Genomic DNA, 18806 nt, shown 5'->3' on the forward strand with positions numbered 1-18806 from the left:
ACCTTAATATTTCAAAAATCAAATTACATTTCATAATAGAAAATAGTTACAAGTTTGCAGATGACACTAAGCTAGGGGGAGTGGTAGACTTATGAGGAGAGGCTGAGGGAACTAGGCTTGTTTAGTCTGCAGAAGAGAAGAATGAGGGGGGATTTGATAGTGGCCTTTAACTACCTGAAAGGGGGTTCCAGGGAGGATGAAGCTAGGCTGTTCTCAATGGTAGTAGATGACAGAACAAGGAGCAATGGTCTCACGTTGCAGTGGGGAGGTCTAGGTTAGATATTAGGAAAACGTTTTTCACTAGGAGGGTGGTGAAGCACTGGAATGGGTTACCTAGGGAGGTGGTGGACTCTCCATCTTTAGAGGTTTTTAAGCTGAAGTTTGACAAAGCCCTGGTTGGGATGATTTAGCTGAGGTTAGTCCTGCTTTGAGCAGGGGGTTGGACTAGATGACCTCCTGAGGTCCCTTCCAACTCCAATATTCTATGATTCTATAAACCTCCACACCATATACACATACAACACTTTTTCCTCCTTTTTTCCCCTTGTCCGGGTATTTTTAATTAGATTGAAGAGCCTTTAGGGCAGGGACTTTTCATTTTACATGTCTGTAAGATATCAAAATACACCTAAATAATAGTGATTCATTATCAAAGCACTTTGGGGTAAATCACAGTCAACAAAAACTGACATTTCAACCATATGCAGCTTCTTTATCCTTGTGCTTGTTCAGATTGCTACAATAGCAATGTTTACTTTTTAGTGCAGACACTTTGGCACAGTGGTCACTGCAGACAGGCATATGTAGAATGTACACAAGCTTGGCTCAGAAACAGAGTTCCAAATCTCTCCAAAGCCCTGTATAAATTTATCTCTGGCTGCAACTTGGCAGCTCTGGAAAGTACATGGCCAGACGTGTCAGCAGCTACTGTTATTTTCTAGTAAATAAGCATTGTGTCTAACTACAGAAAAAGCATCATGTAAAGTTTTCAGCCTTACTAGTTGTATTTTATTTTTCCTCACTAACTGTTCCTTCTGGAGCATGTGATATATCTATACTTTGTAGCCAGGGAGTGTAATATTGTCTTGTTAATTAAATTACATATGAAGACAAAATGTTTTGGTTTAATATTATTTGAACTTGCATAGATCTCTTTCTTCCAAGAATCCCTAAGTGTCTTAGACTGTCAGTGCCCTTGTTAGCTAGGTATTTTCTGTTTTACAGAGGGGAAAAATGAGATACAGGGATTAAGTGACTTGCCTGGGGTCACATGAGTTAATGCCAGAGCCAGGATAAAACTCAGAGATCCTAATTTCCAGTACTGTGCTTTCACTGGCAGACAAGACTACCTCTGACAGTCTCTAATTAACACAAACCTCCCTCCTACTCTTAAAGAGTAAACATAAAAGCCTGCCAAGGATTGTTTCCCAGGGCCCATGTCTATTAGCTTTAGTGAGTTACACATTCCTGGAGTTTTTAATAATAGATCCTTTATTTAAATGAATAAAGTATAATCCACTGTAGAATTACTGGGCCCTAAATTATGTGCCCCATAGCAATTCTTATCAATAACTTTGTTTATGCAAATGTTTTTTTGTTTATTTAGTCCTGCAATTCATTGTGGATGGAAAAATTGGCTCCTAAAACTGGATAGTCAATTTGCAATATGCAAAAAAAACAGTGTCAAAACCACAAATTATACCAGATTAAATGTCTTGAAGTGAAAAGTAGAGAATAATATGAACAATTAATTTTGGGGGCTTATTCAAATAGACAGTCTTGATTATGCATCAGTTTTCTATTTCTTCTTATCAACTGTGCATAAAATAAATAGGCAATCTATTTTTACACTGGCCCTCAAATTTATAAGGGGTGTATACCCCATTCACCATTTAATTAATCCCTTCCACCTTTACCTATGCTTCAGTTGATTAAAAAAATTATTGAAAACCTTAGATTTGTAATATTGTATGTGTCTTTCTTTTTTGTTCTTTTGCCCCTTTACTTTGTGGTGACCTTATCTCTTTATTTAATATATCCCTGATGGCTTTGAATGCCCTCTTTGATTTTCATGGTCAAGGTTAAGAACCTCTTTCTTGAAATACTGTTTCATCATTGTGGCGGGAAATATTTCAAATTGGTCAGTGCCATACTTCACGCATTCCAGGATCTATTGCTTTATAGCTTTGACTTTGTTTTTATGCAGTACAACAAACTGTACATCTTGCATCACTTTGGCTATTAACAATCTCCACGAGTAAAGCTATTAATGTGGTGTCTTGCTGAAATCCCAACTCACGCACTATTATTCTGCCAGTTTTTTTATCCTTTTGCCCTCTGTATCCCCTAGTGTAGTTTCAGTTGAATATGGTCATATTTGTCACCTCCTTCCCTACCTAAATTGTTTATAATGATACTAAAAGCATTGTTAAATAGTTGTAGCATTTTCCAAAGCCCCTAAGTCACTTAGGAATCAATTGGATTTAGCAGCTTTTGAAAATTTTACCCAGCTTCTTTGTTTAACCCAAGCGTGGCTTTTGAAAATTTTACCCAGCTTCTTTGTTTAACCCAAGCGTGAGCTGCATGTCATAGTAAGCTAAGTGTTTCATAGGGAGATACAGTTTGTAAAGCCTTGTGGGAGACTTTCATAATGACAAGATTACAATTTGATAAATTGTAGAATCTGTGATTGGCTGTGGCTGATATCATTGTCTGGGATTTCTCTCTAAAATGTATTATTTGTGTTCAAACTGGACTTCAAACTTTCAAACTTGAAATAACTAGTATGTGTGGTTTTGGGGTTTGATTGTACTAGTTGGTTATCTGCTTTGGGAGAGAAGGAAGAGTTAATCTGTCATTCCAATAGCAGGCCTCTCCAGTCACCCTTTCCTTTTTAGCAGTCATCTAAACAACAAGTGATCCAGGGACTGGATTTTAATTCCTTAATTCCTGTTGTTAGCCTGTTTTCCAATGTGTCTTCTCAATATTCACTTACTGGCTGTGACTGGGAATTAATTCCTATTTCTTTTGGGAAGTTGCTTCTGATTTTTAGTTTAGATAATGAAACATTTCTCTAATCTCAGCTCCTGCCTAATAGGTCTTCCAACACTAGTTATACTATACTTATAATTATGGCAGTAGAAACTCAAAAGTTTGTGCAGACTCCATTAAATACAAATTTCAATGCTAAGTCTAATACAACACAGATTCGCCAGTTGGAAGTCCCCTAACTGTCTCCCATTATTGCTAAAGGGAATTCAGGGTAATTTGTGGTTTTTCAGATGTAATCTGTAAATAAAATAAATGGCTCATTTAATCACATCACTAAAATGTGGCTCTCTGGAACTCGTGTCTGTCTGTATCTAGGTACTTTTAAAGGGCACTGTGGTATCTGAGACCCTTATCCTATTGTGTATGTGTTTGGTTTTTTAAATTATGTTCCTTTTGGTTATGCAGCTGGATCTGTGCGAGAGGCGTTGCAGACTAACAGGCAACCAGAAGAGCCTACAGCTCCAAACACTACTCCTCTTCCTGCTCAGTTCAAACAACGAACACCTATGTATAACAGTAACTCAAATCCAGCTGCTGCCACACCTACCTCACCCCTAACACCTACCACGCCTCCTGCCATTTCCCCTGCAGCACAACCGCCACAGGTAGCTCCCCCAACTCAGCAGCAGCCACCACCCAAGAAAAGTCTTTCTCTCACAGTAAGTAATAACGTATCCGTAGATGAACAGCAGTTTTCATTCAGGATCACAAATCTTTATCATTAATCTCAGTAGTGTGTTAATTCTTCTTTGATGGCTTGGCAAATGCTGGGTTTTGGCATTCAGTAGGCTATTGAGGCTACAACTTTTAACCAAAGAAAATAGAAGTGCTCTGCCATCTAGTTAATGTTACTATTGGATGTTTTCATGTGTCTTGTGATTTCTGTCTGTGCAAACATAATGGTTCAGTAAAATCACTGGAGTGCATGTGTTTTCTGTTGCTGATTAAGGTCACTATCCTGTAAACGCTAACACACATGCTTGATGTTAAGTACATGAATAGTCCCAGGTCATAGAGTTCATAGCCAGAAGGGACCATAAAATCCTTCGTCTGACTTCCTGTATATCACAGGCCACCACCACCACCCAGAACCTGCACACTAAACCCAACAACCAAACTTAGACCAAAGTATTACAGCCTACAAGGAGACTAGACTATTATGTGCCACAGACAGAATGGGAGGAACTGAAGTGCATCAATACCCAAGGCCCCTGCAATGGAAAGGAAATGACTAAGTGAGAGAGACCCAAATAATCCTGGCAAGTGACCCACATTTCATGTTGCAGAGGAAGGCGAGACCCCCCTTCTCCGCCCAACACACACACAATCTGACCTGGGGGAATATTCCTTCTCGACCCCACATATGGCGATCAGTTAGATCCTAAGCACGTGAGAGGAAAAATGCTCAGTACCACCTCAGAGCACAGGTCTACCCCCATCCAGTGTCCCACCTCCATCTGCAGCCATCTCTGATTCTTCAGAGGGAGGAGATCAAACCAACCAGAATACACTGCGGAGGCGGGAGGGGATTGGAGTGACTGAAGCCCTGAAGCATAAGCTTTAGGTCTTTAGTGTTAAGATAAGCATGTGTATAAATATTTGAAGAATCAGGGCCTTAAAAAAGGGTTATGTGACCTTTTGTTTTCTTTCAATGGTTTTGCTATATCTAAGTCTCTCTCAAAACATCCTTTTCATGTAAAGTGTCCCAGCAGCAGCCCCATGGCCTGTCAGTCTGGGTAAGAAGAATTTGTAATGTCACAAAAGGAATGGAAGAAGCAGATCTCATGAACATCCGCAAAGTGATTTTTCATTCACATAAAATGTTAACAGCTTCTCTCTTCCCTTCCTGCCCCTGCCCAAATACAAATCAGCAAAGCAGACTGTTCTGTAGGGACTACACTAGTAAATTTCATGTTTCAAACTTCAGCTGCTTCTGCTGTGTTTTGAAGGGGGGAAAAAGGTTTTCAGTGAAGAATTTTTTTTACAATGGGGAAAAGTGGAGTGGAAGTGTCCCTGAAAGTCTGTGCTTTCACAAAAAGTGACTGCCTAAAAATTGTGTGAAAATGGGGCTTATAATGGGAACTCTTTTGCAACCTTAACAATGATGTGTATAACTGTGCCTGCTATGAAAAGGAATAAGTGGATTTATGTTCTATAAGAATAAAGATCGCCATGTAGCCCTGTCTTATCTTTGGATGTTGAGTGTAACTTACTGTCTTCAATAGCACTTCCTCCACTGAAATATACACTTGCTTTAATATTTTGCAGAGGGAGCAAATGTATGCCGCACAGGAAATGTTCAAGACTGCAAACAAAGTTACCAGGCCAGAAAAGGCTCTTATCCTTGGGTTCATGGCAGGATCCAGAGGCACGTATTACAACTAATGTTATTTTGAGAACCAGTAGAAGCCATGAAATATGGTCTAGCACTACTGAAATGTGCTGCTTTAGCGATAATCTGGGCAGGATCTTATTATATGGCTTAAATATAAAAATTGTAAGGGGCAGGGAGAGAATCTGTTTAAAGGTATGGGGCATCTCACTGCGCTGTCTGGACAGCTGAACTACTCAATTGCCACTACTACAGTACAAGAAAGGCTTATGTGGCATGGTTGTATCAACATACCTGCTGAAGTCTAGAGCATGTTGTGAGTAGTGGTTGTGGGGTGCTGACATCTGACTGCCTTGTCAAACTATTTTTGTACAGTTACAAAATGTGCCCTTCAGGACATGCGCATAATTCAATAAATAACAAATAACCATAGCACACTTGCTCTTATAAGAGCATGTGGTGGTCCTCAGGATGTGGGGATCCACTTTTACAGACCAGACTAGTCCACGCTCTCTCGTCAGCTGAATATACTTGTGAAAAGGTCTTTCGCTGTGCCCTGAAGTCCAGTGTATGCAGGTGCTGTCAGACCAGGATGAGGAGGGCCTCAAAAGTACAGAACCTCTTCACCAATTCTTTAATGTTTTAAACGTGATGAATATTGACTCAAGCACTTCAGGTGATCTCAAATGCTATAATGCATTTCAGGGAGAGGTGCTGTCTCTGGTCCATAAAGCCCTGTATGCCTTGGGACCTGGCTACCAAAGTTAGCCACTTGGATTGTACCCCAAGGAGAATTCAGTGCCACTGCAGTTCTTTAGAACTGATGTAATGATCCATGAGCTAACTTCACCTCATGCACCAGCTGTAACTTCTGTCTTAGTACATAAGGCTCTCATCACCATAGCGTCTGAGCACTCTGAAGTGTAGCCCATGTAGAATGCATTACAGTAATCCTGTGTCAAGGTGACAAAGGTATGAAATATTGTGGTGAGGCCTGGGATTTGAAAAAAAATCTTGTGCACCTTGCCAGGAACAGGTGAGAAAAAGTGTGCTTGGCCCTACACAGCTCCTGGGATTCCAGGAGCAAGAGGCTGCTAGAGCACCTCCAAAATGAACTTCATGGACAATTTTTGCAATACTGGAGTTACTGTACATCGATAATGGGATGCAGACTATTTTGAGAGGAATATTCTGTGGTGATACCGGACCTTTAGAGTGGAGTTGGTTAAGTGGCTGCAAACTATTTGACCTTATTTCTTAGCTTCTAGATGTATTATCTATAGTTCATGGCATAAATGTAACATGTATTACTCCTTGCTAGCAGTGGTACTGTGGTGTAGGTTTGAGAGAGGTTTTCACTGGAGCGATGTTCATCCCATCTTCCAAAACAAATGAAATCTGTTAAGACTTGCAGCAAACTGTGTGTCAGAACTATAATAATTGGAGTTTTTTAAAGCTTGAACTGACAAATGTGGGTTTCTCTTCATTAAGATCCCAAATCATCACCTGCAGAAATGAGGACATACTGAAAGTTTTGCAAATATTTTTCCCTCTCCCCCCCCAGTTACCTTGCCAAGTCCTTCGTTTGGTCCCTCGCGATTCAATTCCCTTTGTTATACTTCATGAACTAAATCCAGGAGCTGTGAAAGCATGAGGCTTCCTGCTTTGTTCCAGGTGCTAGTGATACTGTAGCTGTTGTCAGCTTTCTGGGTAGTTCCTCCTTCCTCCGGTCCTGGCAGATCCAAAGTTTTTCCTTATGCTTTAATTTTGCTAACAGGCTGCGTTTAAATGTGTCTTCACTTGCAGTTTGACTATTGTTTATTCTTGACTCCACAGAGAATCCCTGCCAAGAGCAAGGCGACATCATTCAGATTAAACTTAGCGAGCATACAGAAGTTTTACCAAAGGCCGATGGCACGGGGAGCACCACCATGTTAGTTGATACAGTCTTCGAAATGAACTATGCTACTGGCCAGTGGACCAGACTCAAGAAGTACAAACCTATAACTAATGTTTCCTAAGAGACTCCGTAACAACAAACTGTGGACCAAACCAAGTGTAGAATCAGCCAGCTCATGTAGAGTGTGTCAATTGTACAAAATGGCATTCATGCGTAGGTTTCTTATTACCGTCCACAACACAAGTTGTGGCTATCCAAACTAACGGGGCTCAGGGGAATGCAGTATGAAGATGGTGTCAAACTGACAGATTTTTTTTTTTAAAGGGGGTGGAGTTAACATTTGTTCTGTGATTCCAGGTGCCAGAACTTGAGATCATAGCTGAAAGTTTGTTTTTCAGTTTGGGAGCGGTTCAATTCCTAGCACCTGGGGAAAGGACAGATATAGAATCAGTTTACCACTAAGAATGGGCACAGATTTTATTGCAGAAACATCTACTTTGACTATGTGTGTTCCATTTGCATATGGACACTCGCAGCACCACAGGTATTTGCAGTTATTCCTGTAATTTGATGGCAGTAAATCTAAGGACTGCAGGTGGGAGATGTCCAGTGTCTAATGGCACGCACTGTATGTTTAACTTGTCTTTTCCAGAGCCATAGGGTGGATTTGAGAAGCTTTATTAACCTTACCGTATTGTGAATGTGAATGCCCAACATGAGTTAATCTGTATTTGGCATAAATCAATTGGGATGGAGGGGAACTGACTATCTGAACTTTTTGTGCAATTGATAGTATATATTTATAATTTCCTTTAGTGTCAAACTTACAATTGCCAAAACCAATCCCCACGCTGCTTATGGGCTACTTAGGGATCATAGCTCTTTGCTACCACATGAGGCACCTCTGGCGCCGCTGGCTCTTGTACAGCAAGCCCCCTGGGCAACATACCTTTCTCTCGGAGGCAATGAAACTTGTATTGTGCTTGCACACTTCTCGAGCAGCTGAGTGTTACAGCAGTCTTAAGAGTGGCCCTTTCAGCCGCAGAGTGAGTTACTGTCACACCTGTGAATGTGGAAGATTAGCGAGACTCTGCCTTTATGGCAAATTCCTGATTTCTTTTCAGTGTAAACTTGACTAAGCAATCACTGGGCGCTTGATGACCAAGGCCTGGTCTACACCCAGTTTATGTACTAATACAACTGTCGGTGTGACTTTCTTTAAAACGGATAGTTATACCAGTCTAACCCCTAACGTGAATGCAGTTATACCAGCGTAAAAGTGTCTTATGCTCGTATAGCCTTTTCCCTTTCTTATGCAGAAATAGCTATACCATATACGCACATTTATGCCAATGTAATTGTGTCCAAAGTAGGGGGATTTTACCACTTTAACTGAACTGGTACAGTTAAAGCAGTCCAACTTTGTGTGTAGACCAGGCCTAAGTATTGGTCCTTTATGTCCAGTTTCTTTCAGCCAATCTCGTGGGGGTGCACTTGTCTGGGAAGATGATCTGAGGAGGGAGAAGTGCAATGATAAGTCACATAGCATTTGTGAGAGACTGAGATGGGACCTTGTGATGTCTGTGTTGGCTTTAAAAAGGAACGTTAATCTATGACTCCTAGGCCAACACAAGACTTTTTCTAAAATAAAAGCAAACATCTTCTGACTGATATATCTGGGTGCCAATACGGCCTATAGCTACAGTCATTTAGATCTTTTTATATTAGGCATTTTTATTTTCAGATTATCCAGCAATATCTCTATCAGAACAGGGAGAGCATTAACGAGGAAATATATTGACAACATTTTAGTAGAACCTGATCAAAATTATGGATCTTAATTTTGTTGGAGCAAATATACAGCATATCCTAAATTAACTATTCTGACACTTAATAGTCGAGTTGTGCTGTTGGTACCTCCATGGCACTTCCATTATCCTTAAGGAATTGTGTGCATGTTATCAGTGAGAGAATGAGACTCAGTATAAGTGTCGCTCTGGGAAGTGTCCTCTACGTAATTACTCCATTTCTGCAGTGAGGTAGACTACTGTTTTCCAGCTGATACAAATCAGCCAAAACAAGCAATAGAAACAAATTAAGATGAGTGGAGGGTTTTAGTTTTTAGAATGAATTCACCATAAGGTGCATTCACAATGGTTATAACTTCTTTGACTTAATGCATTACAAGTGAAGGGCTAAAGTCAGAGTATGAAAAAAGTATTTGTCTTTTTTAAAATATTTAAGGAATTAATTACATTGCTTTTCAATCTCATTTGCTTTCAGGTTTTAAAATAGTTCATGTGATAACTAGTTTTCTGTAAAGTAAGCCAGTGTGACGCTTCTGTCTTAACTGCTATTACTTTACTATATTTTGTCTTCTGCAAATACAGAAATTAGGTCAAGGATTTTTTGTTTTGTTTTTTAAGAAACAATTTTTAGAAGACTGGTCAACTTAAGGGAAGTGGACTCCCACCCCACGTTACTGGTTCAAAACTCAGCCCGGTTCAGTAGAGATCAGAAGCTGCCATCTGATGGCTTTTCAGTTTATGTGGTATGAGTTGCAGTTCTAAGTCCAGGTGTAGTGGACAAGTGTCCACATCCCCAAAATTCAGCTATCAGCAGCAAGGGCAAGGACTGAGTGGGCAAGGAGATGCCTGCCCCCTCTCTCCCAAAGTAATCCCTGGAGAACTCAGTTGAAGCAATAGAATGAAGCAGGATGGGGGAAGCTTACACTGCTGCTACCTGCTCTGTACTTACTGCGTGGATGGATAGACTTCAGTCTCCAGGCCTGTTCAGCTAAGACCAGCCACATGCCCTAAAACAATTAGTTTAAAAATAGGAACTAAATATTTTAAATTCATTATCACTAGAACTGAGACAATTTAACGTTGCTAAAATAATTAGCAGTCTTACTTTTAAATACAAAAGCTACTCGTTCTCTTGGCTGGCACTAGCCCTAAGCACTGTAACTGTATCTCAGCTAGCTCTGTGTACATCCTTTTTTAAAAAGAAAAAAAATAGAAAGGAAAGTAGCCATTTAAATGTTTTTAGAATCGTTTCACTGCTGAGAAACTAAACTACATCTAGAGCCATGGGTCATAGCCTGGAAACACTGAGCCAGTGCTTTGAGAAGAGTGTGGCTAGTACTGGACAGTTCAGGAAAGAGCAACGCGGGCCCTTGAATTCCTGAATGTTACTTAATCTTTACGCTGTGGGTGGATGCCCAGCAAATCTGACTCCTTGAGCTTGATATTTTTTGTCTTAAGTTTTCAGTCATTTAGATGGTAGGTGGATTTTATACATGAGGCTCGGGGCGGTGAATTGCAAAGCTAAACAAAAGCCAAGTTAACTCTAAAATGATGGGCTGAAGTCCCCAGTAATTAGGCGTGGGAGGCGCACACATTGTTCAGTGCTAACAGTCTTATAATACCGTTTCTTGTTTCCCTTTGCTGTAGCCCAATGTTCTAGGCCATAGTCAGTGAGCCAGAACATCACATGCAGTGTGGGGCAGCTTCAGCAAACAAGAATGTATCCACAGAAGTTCACACTGGGGGGGAAATGGAGACCTTTTGTCTTTTTTTTTTTCAAGGTTATGAAAGCCCTTCCCCCACTTAGGGGGCCACTCAGCATTAGTATCTCTGATTTGGGATTCTAAGGTGGTGAGGTGAGGTGAGGAAACACCTTTTCCTGCCAAAGCACTCTCTAATAATTCCCCTCCAACCCCCCCAAAAACTGTCCAGTCCTTAGGATGACTAACTGTAGTACTGGATTGGTGTTCTAAGAGTTATCTCAGCTTTTATTTATAGTTTTGCTATTAACCTTTCAGTCAAATAAAATAGAATGCTGGATGTGATGGGGAAAATCTTCTTTTGAGTAGTTAATAAAATAGGCCCCTGTGAAGTTGCTAATTTCCCCCATTGAATCATGTCAAAGTGCAAATCACTTAAATAGAAAAAAGAAGCTTGATACTTTGACACTGTAGAGCGTGAGGTTGGATTACACTTACACAGCAAGATCTGACTGGAAAAAAGACTGAAAAAATGTTAAGCCAGAGCCCTCTGGGAATCTGGTGCCTTTAACAAGAAATGTCATTTTGTAAAACGTTACATCTATAGCATAGCCCATATGTTTTCTATTGTTTTTTGTACAGTTGTAAATTCAAGATCTTCTGTCTTCGGGTACGTATTTTCAGTGTAATACAGTATGTATAATAAAAGTTTAGATTTTCTAAAGAAACTGTAAGGTCAGTTTTTACAATCTACAATGGCATATTTCTACATGTTGAGCTTAATAGTGAGTGGTAGCTGCCTAACAGTGATTTTGTATCACGACGCACCTACATAGCCCAACTTTAAAATAAACTCATTGGATTGTTTATAATGCTTTCAAGAATGTAACTACATAAAGTTAGCACAGGTCAACTTTACTATATAAAACTACGTACGGGCTGGGTTGCAGTCATTAAAATGACAACACTTGTGCCTCATTTAGATCACTGCTTGTGAATGAGATTAATTGTCAGTAGTGACTCTCGTTAATTATCTTGGTGTCTCAGTCATGACTGTTCTGTGGACACTGGAGAGCCACGTGTGGTTGATCTGAAGTCAACATGTGAAATATTTTCATAACACCTAGTGACCAGGAGTCTCACGTTTAATGCACCTCCTTCTTTGTACAGTTTTACTGCAGGGCAGCTGTACCAGTATCTTCAGCCTGACCAGTATGTTCGCTCCCTGATTTGAGTAGCACAGAGGTTATGCTCACCCTGCATTCAGCTGCAATTGGCTCAGTTGTTACTGTTTCGAGTCCTAAATGATGTAGTTCTTGACCTCCTTTTTAACTGTCTAGGTTCTTAAATCAGCACCAACCACTTTGTCCTGACTGGTGTAGTATCAGCTTGGACATTGGTCACCCTTTAGTTTTCCTACCATCATACTCAAGATGTGGTAAGCAATCATGGCTTTGCTCTGGCGTGTAACTTTTCCACCACTTGCCTCCATTCCAGTGCATCTCTTCCCTAATCCAAAAACACAACATACATAGCAGAGTTAAAAATAAAATTAAACACCTTTGAAACAAACACCTTATTTAAATGAGTGTTGCTGACAATTCCTTTACTTAATCCTCCACCCCCTTTTTTTAATTTACCATCTCCCTGTTACAGAGCATAGAACTCTAAGAAGCGTGCTGGCATACCTGTAATAACGTTTAATACATCCATCTTAATAATGATTGAAACACTCCTGACTGTGTAGTGCCATCCTGTGGTCACTTTGGCAGATGCAGTAACTTGCTTTATTTTTTTTAAAAGAGGTTTAAAACCAAAAATCACTGCTCCTATGTAGATCCACTAGTGAAGGGTGCCAGATTAACAGCGGAGATTACCTAGAACAGGTAAAACATCAATGCAAATTTTCCCACACTGCAACTGCCTCATCCCGGAGCTGCATGCACCACCACTATCGCCAAACCCAAGCATTCAAAAATGAGTCAGGCCCCCAATAATTCATGACTGGTTTAATAATCATGATTTTTAAAGGTGTGGGCTTATTTTTCAAATACCTTCCAGTTTTTGAACCACAGGGAAAGGGAGTGTCTCACTTTCAACCTTTTCTCCACAGTGAGGTCCAAAAAAACCCAAACCTGTCACATGATCACCTGACTCCAGGAGCAAAACACCAAATATTGCAAAACTTGCAATAAAGTTGAGAGTTGGCACCAGTGGTCCCTTGCTCTGTGAAGTGAGAAGGTATTTCCAACTATAGTGAGCTCCATGCTCATGCAGTCCTTTCAGACCCATACAAGACTTCTGACAAGGTTGGCAGTTATGGTGGTGGTGGCTTTTGCTATGCCAAGATTAGTCCCTGGACTATGACAACAGCCTCGTTCAAAGTAGGCCACCACATATCCTTTGGATGACTGTCATTACTGACCGCAGCTGGATTTGAAGCAAATCTCTCAAATCATGCTTTATTGCGATGGTAATGCTAACTCGCTTTTCTCTTGGACAATACATCTTTCTGTAAGAGCTGGTTGACTGAGTTTACAAGATACAAAATATCTCAGTTACTGGATTGAATTAGGGGCAGTTGAGTAGTGACAAAGTGATTAACCAGAGGGCAATTTGTTGGGCTTGGCCTCATTTTTAGTAGCTAGGTGCTCATGCATTAAATCACAAGAGGTGTCCCCCAGCAGAACAATGGAGGAATGGATGGACATGGAGATTAAATTAGCACCTTGGGGGCTAAAGGTGCCCTTCCCAGAAAAGAAAGTGGAAATGTCTCGACATTGCCCATGCAGAGAAACTGGCTTCTTTCTGGCTTCAGAGCTGTCAAATTGGCAGCTTCTACAAGCACTGAACTGTAACGCTCACAGGGGAAATGGCAGGGGAAGAGAAGTAAAGATAGCTGCAAGGAAAGACTGAAGTTAAGCGATCCTCATGAGAGGGCTTTTACTGATCAGTCCTAGACTTTTTTTTGGGTGGGGGGGAGGGATAAAGAATGTCACTGGACTGTAGGTGGCGGTTATGTGAGTATTCCCTAGCCAATCTCCTCTTTCACCAGGGCTAAAAAAAGCAGAAAAGAAGCTGCCAAAAAAAGCTTTTCAATGCCCATGATCTCCACAGGGCCTGAAGCCCATCAAAGATGACCATTTGCACCTTAGAAAAGTGAAAGAAATGTGGGACTGGGTCATGCCTGTGGGCTTGTGCCACAACTGCCTTACGCCTGGAAAGTGAGAAGGGGAGACAGGCAGTAATAGCAGTGCAGGAACCTGATGTCTTCTGCATCTTTGAATGACAATGGGCCAGCCCTTTCACACACACAACTGTAGAAACCCTGAAGGCTGAGATTAGGTAGGTCCGATCAAGGGAAATGGACAAGTGAATGAAAAGGGTTTTAGACTGAATTTCCTTTTCCACTCCTCTTTAGTGACAAAAAAGAAAAACCAGGGTGTCTTGAAACTCACGTTCCCCAGGGTCATAGTGTGACCGCAGGCTAAGTCAGCATACTTCTCATGATTTACTTGTATCTGTTTGGTCAATGTCTACATTAGGAAATTATTTTAATATAAGTTCCTATTAAGCGTTAACTGACACAATGCTGCTAATCATAACAAGTCTTTGGCTGCACTGACTGGAATTGTTAACTGTATGTCAGCTAAATTAATTGTTAAAAATGTAGTCGTGGGCAGTGGGTCTAATAGGCCTGGGGAGGCTAAGCCGCCCTGCCGCCAGACCCGCCTCTTCTCCTCCCTCATGGGCAGCGGGTAATGGAGGCTGGGAAGCCAGGCTACACAGGGACTCAGAGCTCCTTAGGACGGCCAGCGCTCCTGGGATTCAGGGCTGCTTCTGGGGTTGTGCTGGCAGGCCAGCCTGTGAGAACGGGGTGGGGGGTGGAAGAGGCAGAGTAGGAGGTAGAAGGGGGGGGGCAGAAGGTTGGGGCAGGGCCTCGGATGAAAGGGGCGAGGCAGAGGGCTAGCCTCCCTGAAGAGGGGGTGCACAAGTTGCCCATGAATTTAGGTTTTTCTTTGATTGCTGGTCCCTATGGCTATTCACTGTGGGTGCATATGCACTCTGTGCGCCGAAGACCAGAAATTCTTCAATAGCAGTCTTTGGTTGACCACGCCTGCACCTTTGAATCTGTAAATAGGGTTTTAGTTTGGTTAGTTTAGTTTTTAGTGCTCTTGCTTTAGTTCTAAGTGGGTCTGGTCCAAGAGGTCTAAGCACAGGGTCTGGTCCAAGAGGTGAATGTAGCTGAACCGGTCAGCAATATGAACTATAACGTTATTAAATTTAACATCATTGTAGGCGGGAAATACCAAAGAAACCCACCACGGTAGCATTTAACTCCAAAAAGGGGAACTACACAAAAATGAGGAAGTTAGTTAAATTAAATTAAATGGAATAGTCACACGAGTGCAGTGCCTGAAAGCTGCATAGAAACTTTTAAAAAACACCATAATAGAGGCTCAAACTGTACACATACTCCAAATAAAAAAAAAACTGTCAGAGGATCAGAAAATGCCACCAAAGCTTAACAACAGAGGGAAAGAGACGATTAGAGACAAAAAGACATCTTTTAAAAATTGGAAATCAAGTCGAAATAAGCATAAATTCTGGCAAGTCCAGTGTCAAAGTAAAACTAAGCAGGCCAAAAAAGATTTTGAAGAACAACTAGCAAAAAACAAATTTTGTTTTAAGTACATCAGAAGCAGGAAGCCTACGAAACAATCAGGGGGGCCACTGAATAATCGAGGTGCTAAAGAAGCTGTTGCAGAGAAGCTAACTGAATTCTTTACATCAGTCTTCATTGCAAAGGATGAGAGGGAGGTTCCCACACCTGAGCCATTCTTTTTAGGTAACAAATCTGAGGAACTGTCCCAGATTGAGGGATCAATAGTGAAAGTTTTAGAACAAACTGATAAATTAAACAGCAATAAGTCACCAGCACCAGATGGTATACACCCAAGAGTTCTGAAGGAACTCAAATGTGAAATTGCAGAACTGCTATCTGTGTATGTAACCTATCGCTTAAAACCCCTTCTGTACCAGATGGCTGGCAGATAGCTAATGTAAAGCCGATTTATAAAAAAGGCTCCAGAAGCAATCCTAGCAATTACAAGTCAGGAAGCCTAACCTCAGTACTGGGAAAATTGGTTGAAACTATAGTAAAGAACAGAATTATCAGACGTAGATGAACACGATATGTTGGGGGAAAGTTAACATGGCTTTTGTAAAGGGAAATCATGCGTCACCTATCAAAATACTTCGAAAGGGTCAGCAAACATGGACAAGGGTGATCCAATGGATATAGTGTACTTGGACTTTGGCAAGGTCCCTCATGAAAGGCTCTTAAGCGAAGTAGGCAGTTTTGAGAAAAGGGAAAGGCCTCTCATGGATCAGTAACTGGTCAAAAGACAGGAAACAAAGGGTAGAAACAAATGGTCAGTTTTTACAGAAGATAAAGGTAAATAGCAGGGTTCTCCCAAGGATCTGCACTGAGACCTGAGCTGTTCAACAGATTCAAAAAGGATCTAGAAAAGGGAGTAAACAGTGAGGTGGCAGAGTTTGCAGATGATACAAAATTACTCGAGAATTAAGTCCAAAACTGGCTGCAAAGAATTATAAAGGGATCTCACAAAACTGGGTGACTAAGCAAGAGAGTGGCTGATAAAATTTAATGTTGATAAATGCAAAGTAATGCATATTGGAAAACAATCACAACTATATATACAAAACGATGGGGTCTAAATTAGCTGCTGCCACTCAAGAAAGAGATCTTGGAGTCATTGTGGATAGTTCTCTGACACCATCTGTTCTAACAGCTAAAAGCTAACAGAATGGTAGTAACCATTAGGAAAGGGATAGATAATAAAATAGGAACTATCCTAATGCTACTATATTATTCCTTGGTATGCCTACACCTTGAATGCTGCATCCAGTTCTGGTCATGCCACCTCAAAAAAGATATATTAGGATTGGAAAATGTACAGAGAAGGGCAACAAAAATGATTGGGGTATGGAACAACTTCCACATGAGGAGAGATTAAAAAGACTGGGACTGTTCATCTTAGAAAAGAGATGAATCAGGGGAGATATGACAGAGGTCTATAAAATCATGAATGGTGTGGAGAAAGTGAATAAGGAAATATTATTTACCCCTTCACATAATACACGAACCTGGAGTCACCAAATGAAATTGATAGGCAGCTAGTTTAAAACAAACAGAAGGAAGTATTTCTTCATGCATCAACCTGTGGTATTCATTGACAGGGGGTTTTGTGAAGGCCAAAAGTATAACTGGGTTAACAAAAAAATTAGGTAAGTTCATGGAGGGTAGGTCCATCAATGATTATTTGCCAAGATGGTTAGGGACATAACCCATGCTCTGGGTGTCCCTAAACCTCTAACTACCAGAAGCTGGGACTGGACAAGAGGATGGATCACTCGACAAATTGTCTGCTAATTCCCTCTGAAGCATCTAACACTGCCCACTATCAGAAGATAACCTGCTGGGGTAGATGGCCCATTGGTCTGACCCAGTATGGTTATTCTTATAGTTAGTTGGGGATTCCTGTCCCCCCTCTTAGCTTCTCCACTATTTTGGGCACCTATTATGGCCAAAGTTCCAGGCTTTGAACGTTACCTGGCCTGGGCCCGGGTCTGGACAAGAACTGCCTGTATTGCCTTGGGAAAGCTCATGTCCCCGCAATGTGTAGCAGCTGCCACACTTTCCTTCCAGGTGCCAGATAATCTCATAAATCAGAGTCCAGAGACACCTGATGGAACTGTCCATGAGACCCTGTTTGGATCCTGGGCCTTCCTGTTTCCCTCTTATCCATCGAGAGCCACCAGGCAGCACTCCACCAGTGTCTGGTACTGATGATTCAGTATTCTCCTCCAAGACAAGAATGCCATGAAGCAGAAACATGAGAAAGACAAGGGCAAATAGCCGCACTGGAAGAGGGACAAATCCTGCATAAATCCTCATAAAAAAGGTCCACCGCACCCCTTCCTTTAGCACCACCCAAGTCTCCATGCCCTGGGACAGATGCACCCAGGGTTCACAGGGGAAAGAGGGCATCAACAGTACCGGGAGCTTCCAGTGCCCCAAAACCACATACTGAAGGGCCAGAAGCAAAACTATAAGGACAGACGGGATCATTCTCCTCCTCTAAAGGTACCGCCTAGGCATGGGTTTTCTGCCTCCCAGTTGGCATCAATGGTCCAGACCAAGCCCAAGACATCTGGCAGTTCACCTCAGGTAATGCCACTCTTCAGAACTCTCCTGGGGAACCTAGCTACCTGTACAGACTGGGATTCCATAATTTTCTCAGAACTCATCCTACTACAGGAAGTTCCCATGCTGTTGATCCAGCGTTTGTTGGTACCAGGGCCCAACAGAGAACTGGAGGCTTAGCCTCAATCTCTGCACTACCCACCTGCACTACCCCACTGTTCATCTTAGAAAAGAGACGAATCAGGCCCCTTTGAAGGAATCCTTTTCATTGGATGAGAATGAGCTGGTACCAATGTTCCCTTCTGCAACCCAGTGGAGGATTATCAATCTAGACAGAGCTTCCATATCTGCATTCTTGCCCCCACATCCTTGCCAACAAAAATCCTGGCCCAGAGACCAATGCTACCCACTGTGGGGTCTATCTCCATATTCCTATGGCCCATCTCACTGAATGTATTGCGGCCCCTGGGACCCATGCTTCCAGGCACCTGCGTATGAAGACCCTGGATTCTAAATGCAGCAGTGGTCACCACTGGATGAGGAACCACAATCTCCAGGGGAGCAGTTGATGAAGGAAGAACAGCTGGTACCTGTAACTACTCTTCCCTAGCAGCATTTTCTCCGTCCTCTCCAGATGAAGCAGTATTCACCAGCCTCTTCCTCACCTCCAGATGATTTTAAGCAGGACCAGGACTGTCTCAGGAGAATTGTGGGCACTCTCCAAATTCTGCTACCGGAAGGCCAGGATCAGGTTCACAAGCTCCTGGACATCTCCAGGCTTGTC

General features: G+C 41.7%; 1 protein-coding gene across 1 annotated transcript in view; it reads left to right on the forward strand.

Annotated features, from left to right (window-relative positions):
- Window positions 1-8546, forward strand: part of NELFA (negative elongation factor complex member A) — a 33024-nt gene extending 24478 nt beyond the window's left edge. The window contains exons 9-11 of the mRNA XM_067567635.1: window positions 3457-3710; window positions 5320-5419; window positions 7220-8546. Coding sequence (XP_067423736.1) covers window positions 3457-3710; window positions 5320-5419; window positions 7220-7404 — 539 coding nt within the window. The 3' untranslated portion in view covers window positions 7405-8546. The remainder of the gene's footprint in view (window positions 1-3456; window positions 3711-5319; window positions 5420-7219) is intronic.
- Window positions 8547-18806: the final 10260 nt, after the last annotated feature.

Source organism: Emydura macquarii, unplaced genomic scaffold, assembly GCF_026122565.2.
Source record: "Emydura macquarii macquarii isolate MOO-44397 ecotype Brisbane River unplaced genomic scaffold, CSIRO-AGI_Emac_v2 contig_2795, whole genome shotgun sequence".
NCBI classification, from domain to species: domain Eukaryota; kingdom Metazoa; phylum Chordata; order Testudines; family Chelidae; genus Emydura; species Emydura macquarii.